General features: G+C 35.4%; 1 protein-coding gene across 1 annotated transcript in view; it reads right to left on the reverse strand.

Moving 5' to 3' along the window:
- The window catches only part of SYCP1 (synaptonemal complex protein 1), a 72,239-nt gene extending 67,258 nt beyond the window's left edge, over positions 1-4,981 (reverse strand). The window contains exons 1-2 of the mRNA XM_063297378.1: positions 4,848-4,981; positions 1,669-1,747 (exon numbers count right to left, since the gene is read on the reverse strand). Of these exons, the coding sequence (XP_063153448.1) occupies positions 1,669-1,747; positions 4,848-4,961 (193 nt within the window). The 5' untranslated portion in view covers positions 4,962-4,981. The remainder of the gene's footprint in view (positions 1-1,668; positions 1,748-4,847) is intronic.
- Between the last annotated feature and the right edge of the window lie 2,110 nt (positions 4,982-7,091).

Here is a 7,091-nt window from a genome sequence, read left to right on the forward strand (position 1 = left end):
ACTGAAGGAGCAGATCTATGATTTAGGAGTTTCCACTGGACTCATGCCTCCTGCTAGAATAACAACTGAAAGCGACAGCTAAAGAAGTGTTTTCCCAATTTAGATTGATACACCAGATCTAGGCTTTCCTGGGCCAAAGTGTCCTGGCAACAGTGACTCATGCCCTTAAACACATGTATTTACATTACTGTAATACACAGTGATTTGAAAATCACTTGAAAACCACTGTTGGTATAAAACACTACAGCTAGACTGTGAGTTGGAGAGAAACACTACTGCAACATAAGACCTATATTCCCGTCACTATATTGACTGTCAATACCTTTTCAAGCCCAATGCAAAGTGCTCATTTTAAATATATAAAGCCCCACATGGCTCAGCCTCAGGTTACTTTAGGAACTCTTTTGCCCAGATAGATTCTGCCTGTTGTCTGCAATCATCAAAAGAAAAATGCTTAGAATCATGGCCCCACTAAAGATTAGGGGATGTGGACCTGAAGGCAGACCTTCTCTGTTGTAGCATTTTTTGGAATATCTTGCTCCCACCTTAGTCTCTTTGATATTGGCCTTTCTTATTCAAGATAAACTGTGAATTTTAGTGGTAATATAGGGCTACCATTTTTTGTTTGGAATTTTATCTTGTCAATCCAGATTTCATACTGTGGGTGTTATTGTGTTCTCTGTTTCATGGGATTTTATTGTATTTTTTCCAATAATTTTATTAATTATATTAAACAGATAAAATGAATACAAGAGCCTAGTACAAAAATACATTGAAAAAAGAAAGAAAAGAAAAGAAAAAATATTAAAGAAGTGCAGAGAAAAAAAATCGCCCCAAAAAATGAAAGAAGAAACTTCCCCCTTCATCCTCAGCAAGTATATTCAACATTAACAACTTATCACTGTCTCATAAAATACAACCAAATACATCTTCATTCCATATCTTACCCTATTTTCTATAAACTCATCTCTAAATCTTCAGCTCCCCTTATTAATCAGCAAAGGGCCAGTAAATGTTAACAGAAATACCTAACAACATAAGTATAAAGTCCCCCTTTCCATTTAATCAAAATCCCCCTAATCCCTCTCGTTAATAATCAAAATCTAATCCCAATTAACAATTAAACATTGCAAAAAATTAAAGACTATTAACATTACCAGAAATAGCAACCCCTTATATCAAAAATAACACAGATTTTGCAAACTAATCCATTACACCCAGCTGAACATTTCCAAAAAAACCCCTATTCAGTCAAGATAACCATTAAGCATCACCAGAGATAGCAACGCAATATTTAACCATAATCAAATATTTTTTTTTCTTCCTCCCAGCAATCCTTAAGTCCCATAAATAAAGTTTATCATATTTTATATTTGTAAACCCTTGGAATCTTGGGAAAGGGGCAATATATAAATAAGTGTATTTAATTAATTAATGAATTAATTAAATGAAATACTACTGAATAATGGTATTAATATACTATAGCATGTGTTATTCTTCCTGTTGAGCACATGTTCACCTGTGCCCAGATGAACAGAAGTCACACACTATAAAATATATAAAAATAAAATGGAATATAGAAAATAGAAATGCAATAAAAAATCTATCAACTACATATATAAAACAATGCAACTTTAAAACAAGCAATCCATCTTTTGTTTAACGTACCAATGACTTCTATATGTTTTGAAATATTTTTCACCCCAAAAGATGAGTTATAATATTCTTCTGTTTCATTGTTAAAATTCTGGAAAAACATTATAAAAATAGCAATGTATTATAACATATTAACTCATAGACATACTGCTTTGAAATGTATAAAGATGAAATCAGTAGGATTTGCTATTAAATTATGACTCAGAATGTAGCAGTCAGTTAAAACTAATTATTCATTCACAGGACAAGTTTAGCACTATTATAAGTCTTAGAAAATGTAATAACAGATCTGGATCCAAATCTAATATTAAATGCACTTAAGTCCTACTGAAATCAGTGAGCACACTAATTTTTCCACACCTCTGGTGCACATCTTTCCACTGATCACTCAAAAGTATCTGCAAACTAGCACTGATGCAAAACTAATTTCCAAAACATCCTCCTTGCCTCCTTGTATTTTCTCTCCCTTACTTCACAGACAGATTAAATTTGTATTCCAACAACTTCATCCTATGTTTGTGTTTGTTTTCAGTTGGAGAGATTATTGCCACACCCTCCCTCCACATCCTAGCACAACCTATCATTGCATGTAGTCCAGATGAAGGAGGCAAAAAGCCATCAAATGCAGTTTTGCTGGCAAACTATTCTCAGTGTTTGCTGCTATGTAACACTCTCAGAATATGCTGGGATAATATACTTCTAGGGTTCACTAGGATGCCACCTTCAAAGGGTTCATTACATGTCACGGTAAATAAAAGACTTGAAGCGTCTTACTGCATTTGTCAAAATTTGTCAAAATCAAGTCATTATACATCAGATCACATCACATTAGTGGGATAATAAAGAGAATTATCAGGCTAGAGTATAAGAATGGAAGGACCAGACCTTTTATATCATAAAATGTTTCAATAGTCATCTTGTATAGGGAATAGATGGATAGTCCCTCCTCTGTTAAAAAGGGCTCCAAGCTCCATTCTATTCTAGTTAATTGCTTCACAAAAACTACAAGAAATACTATTTTGGGGATATTCTTGAGCAAGTGATTGAAAAGGAAGCATGAATAACAACTTTAAAAACACATTAAGTCTCCATGAAGTGGTTGTGGACAAATCAATAATGTCCATTCATGTTCAAGAATATTTCTCAATAAAAATCTCCACATTAGGTAAGAACCTGAATATCATCATTTAAACGATTTCTGGACTCTGAGTAGGATCTCTGAATTAAAGTTGTTGTGGATCTGCATATGACAGCCTAAAAGAAAGATCTTAGTCACTGAATTCTTGTGCTCAGTCAAGGAAGCAAGACCATAATGTCCAATAATTTATATAGATTGTAACTCCAGTAATCTACTTAGAGGCTGTAAGATCATAGCCCTGCCTGCATTTAATAAACTGAAGTTCCTGTTGCATGGTCCAATCACAAAATTCTCTATTAAAAGTCATGGCTAGGTGGAGCAGGACTGTGATGGAGCCAAGATATTCTTCTGTTGAAGTATGAGAATCATGAGACATAGACAGACAGACAGACAGACAGACAGACAGACAGACAACTACAGGAAAGGGACCTGACTAAAGGACCATCTAGGCCTAAACATTTGTACCTATATTTCTGAACATGGCCAAACAGAATTATAACAACTTATGTATACTTGTGAATAGATTAATAGGAATATTTTTGATTTGAGACAATGTACAATAAGGCAAGTTTGCAAATTAGATTACAACACATCCGTTCTGACATACATACGCATTTACTCTTGCATCAAGAGACAGATTTTAGACCCATCTTTATTCCTGCGCTGACTTTATGCTGCTGTTTTTCTATTAGCAGCAGGGTAAGTGGTGTTTCATTGCACTAGAAAGAACAGAGGACTTACTGTAATTTGAAGGCTTCTGGATGCCCAAATGTGCCTTAGAATACAAGAGGCCAAAGAAGGAATAGGAGATTTCTGGGATTCAAACTCTGAGCAAATGGGAGAACCAACAGGTTCTTGATGTTCTTTGCAGACAACTTCATCATCCAAAAGGTAGAGAATGGAACTAGGGAATAAGCTACTGGATTTCATAATCACCAACAGGAAATAAATGGTTGAGGAAGTGGAAACTATAGGAACCTTGGGAGAGAGTGACCATGTGATCCTCAAATTCACCTTACTGCAGACAGAACTACTAAAAGTAGACAGATTAGTGTTCTAGATTGTAAGAGAGTTGACTTCAGTAAGCTAAGGAAAAAAGTAGAAACAATTCCATAGATGGAAACTGTTAAGGGAAAAACAATTCAGGAGGGTTGGAGATTCTGAAAAATGAGATAATTAATGCCCAAACACAAACAGTACTAAACAGAAATAATAATGGGAGACAGCTGATGAGACTGGTATAGTTGCATAAAGAGCTCTATGATAAACTGAGAAACAAAAAAGATAAATTTAAAAAATGAAAAAAGGCATATAACAAAAGCAGAATATCAGGAAATAGCCTTAATCTGTAAGGTGGGTTCAGGAAGGCTAAGGCTCAGAATGAGCTAAGGCTTATAGTGAACACCAAAAATAACGAAAAAGGATTATTTGACTATCTGCTAAACAGAAGGAAAGTCAATGAAATGATTAATAGCTGGCTGAACATGGCAAGATGGTGACAAACAACAGGGGGAAGGATGAACTGTGTAATTCCTATTTTGCACCTGTCTTTCCACAAAAGGAAAAGTGGAGTAACCTATCAAAAGCTGCACCATGAGAGGCAGAAGAGAAATGCAGGTCAAAATAGGCAAGGGAGTGGTGAAAGAACACCTAGCTGCTTTGAATGAATTCAAGTCACCAGGGCCAGATGGATTACATCCCAGGATGCTAAAGGAACTGGAGGATGTAATTTCAGAACCAATGACTGTAATCTTTGAGAATTCCAGGAGCAGTACAGGAGAAGTACAGGAGAAGGGCTGGAAGATTGGAGAAGAGTACATTTATCCCAGGACTATCTAGATCCTCAGTTTAGGCCAAACCTTTAGTAACTGAATATGTTAATTTTTAAATGCAAAACATTTTATTTCATTTCCAAAGTTTTCATATGCTGAATTTTTAATAATATTGAAAAAAAAATTAAAAAGCTTTTTTCTATTCAAATTTTGACCAGTTTTTACAAGTTAAACCAAAACTTTTCTGCATTTACTTTAAAAAAGGATATTTTCATATTTACCTGAAAGAATCCCCCATCTCGTGTACTTGTCTGTGGTTTGACTGCAGATACCTGGGTGTTACTCAGTCTTGGTGGTACAAACAATTTAAATTTAAAAGATTTCTCTTCTTCCATTTTCTCAGTCTAAAAAGACATCAGGCTGAAAATCTCAAAATAACATTAGCAGTGCTATATACTTTATTATGCATATTATATCAAGTTTCTTTTCTTCGTACTTTTTCATACTCTGTAGATCAGTGTGAGCTCTTATACAATCCCAAGAATCCTTACAATAATCCTACATAGTAGGCCAGCATTATTATAACTATAATAGATGGGAGAAAAGGTTAAGAGAGGTTAAAAATTCTAATGAAATAAACTATTATTCATGAGGCAGTGACGCAGACTGGGATCAAACATATACACAGGGATCTTAGAACCTAAGCTACTTTATATGAGAATCATACATTTAACTATCACTATCTAGATCCTCAGTTTAGAGACAGCTTTTGAATTGCCTGAATATGTTCTTTTAATTTCTTAATACAAAATATTTTTATTTCTAATCAAACATGTTATTACACTGAATTTTCATTATTATCAAACATTATTGTTTACTGTGGATGTTTTCATTTTTGATTTATTTTTGTAAACCACTGGGAGTCCTTGGCAGATTCAGCAGCATACGAACGGAATAGATTAACAAACAAACACATAAATAAATAATAAAATATTTAGATGGTATTACAGCTATTTGGAAAATACTTTTCTGGATAAAGCTGGTTTTATTTTGCATCGGTTTCATTATTATATGTGAAAACTCTCCATAAGATTACTATTTCTTTCTGGACATTTTAGTGAGGAGTATTATGGTGCCAATGAAACAGAAATGTGAGGGTAGAAGTCCAGGCCCCTTGTCAGAAAATGAAATGATGGCTTTCAAATTCAGCAAGACTGACTTATTATGGTAAAGAGGAGAGAAAGGGCAGGCATAAGACCACCAAGTCTAAACATTAGCTAGACAGAGAGAAGCAAGTACAAAAGCTTATTTTCAATCAAAATATAGTAATGAAATTGCTTTTGTCTGAACTGTCAAGAATTAATGATGAATTTACGAAGTGCTTATTTACTTTAAGGTATAGTCACATAACTATAATTAAAGCCATAGTGTATTTACCTGTAAATCACTCCCAATGAATTCAGTGAAGCTTCTGCATCAGTGGGTTTAGGATTGTCCTAAGTTAATATGTGTAACTGAAATAAATGCAATTCTTTTCTATTTGTTCTTATCTATATTTTTCTCTTCCTTTAGTCTCTCTTGGACATGGATTTCTAGTTTCTCAATCTCCCAGCATATATTTTGAAAAGCCAATCAGCATAAAAATAATAATGTTCCGTGATGCTTTAGTCTGAAACAATGTGTCACTTGTCAACATTACAGATGAAAGCAAGAACCAAGTTTAACCAAATGTACATTTTACATACCAACCAGAATTAAATGCAAATGCCAAACAGTACATTTCTAACATGCCTAGGTTTTGTGGAAGAGATTTTAACTTGATACATCATGCATTTCGCTATTAATTGACATACATAAGTACAATAGCTATCAAATATTTAAATTATTAAACATTCTTTTTATCGTGCAATAGCACCCATAACCGAAAAACTCTCGAAGTATTCTAGAATCATGCGAAAAGACCACAGGTATGTTATCCCGTTCTCAGCCATGAAAAATATATTATTCCCGGATACATCCCACGTTGAGACACCACAAGTGACCGAAGAAGATTACGAGGCGCTGAGAAAGCGGGATGGAAAAATAGCCCTCAGGCGAGCGGGGGGGGGGGGACGCGTGCGTGAATGAATTATTATTACCTCAAACAGTGGCACCGAGTGTAACGACCCACAGTTTGGAGCAATTAAAGAAGAAAGACGCGGGAAAAAAACTAATCGTGAGCCGTGTGCAAAAGCGCGAGCCGAAGATCGACGGTTTAACGCCTTTTCTTCCAAATGAACTCGGGGAGGGGGAGGGGCAGGGGGAAGGGGGAGGGGGCGGGAGGCCGTCCTTACGTCTGCCTAAAGATAAACAAGGATCAGTATCCCGTTAACCAGGGGATTGCATGGCCGCCGCGCTGGTGGGCTGACCCCTGCACCCTTTACAAGCAGTTGACCCTTCTTTCACGTTTTGCTGTCGAAGACAATCTTACCTCTTCACAAAACCTAAAATGAAAGCGATGTAGCGAATGGGACTGAATAGTATGA

The sequence above is a fragment of the Candoia aspera genome, chromosome 3 (assembly GCF_035149785.1).
Source record: "Candoia aspera isolate rCanAsp1 chromosome 3, rCanAsp1.hap2, whole genome shotgun sequence".
Taxonomy (NCBI): Eukaryota; Metazoa; Chordata; class Lepidosauria; order Squamata; family Boidae; genus Candoia; species Candoia aspera.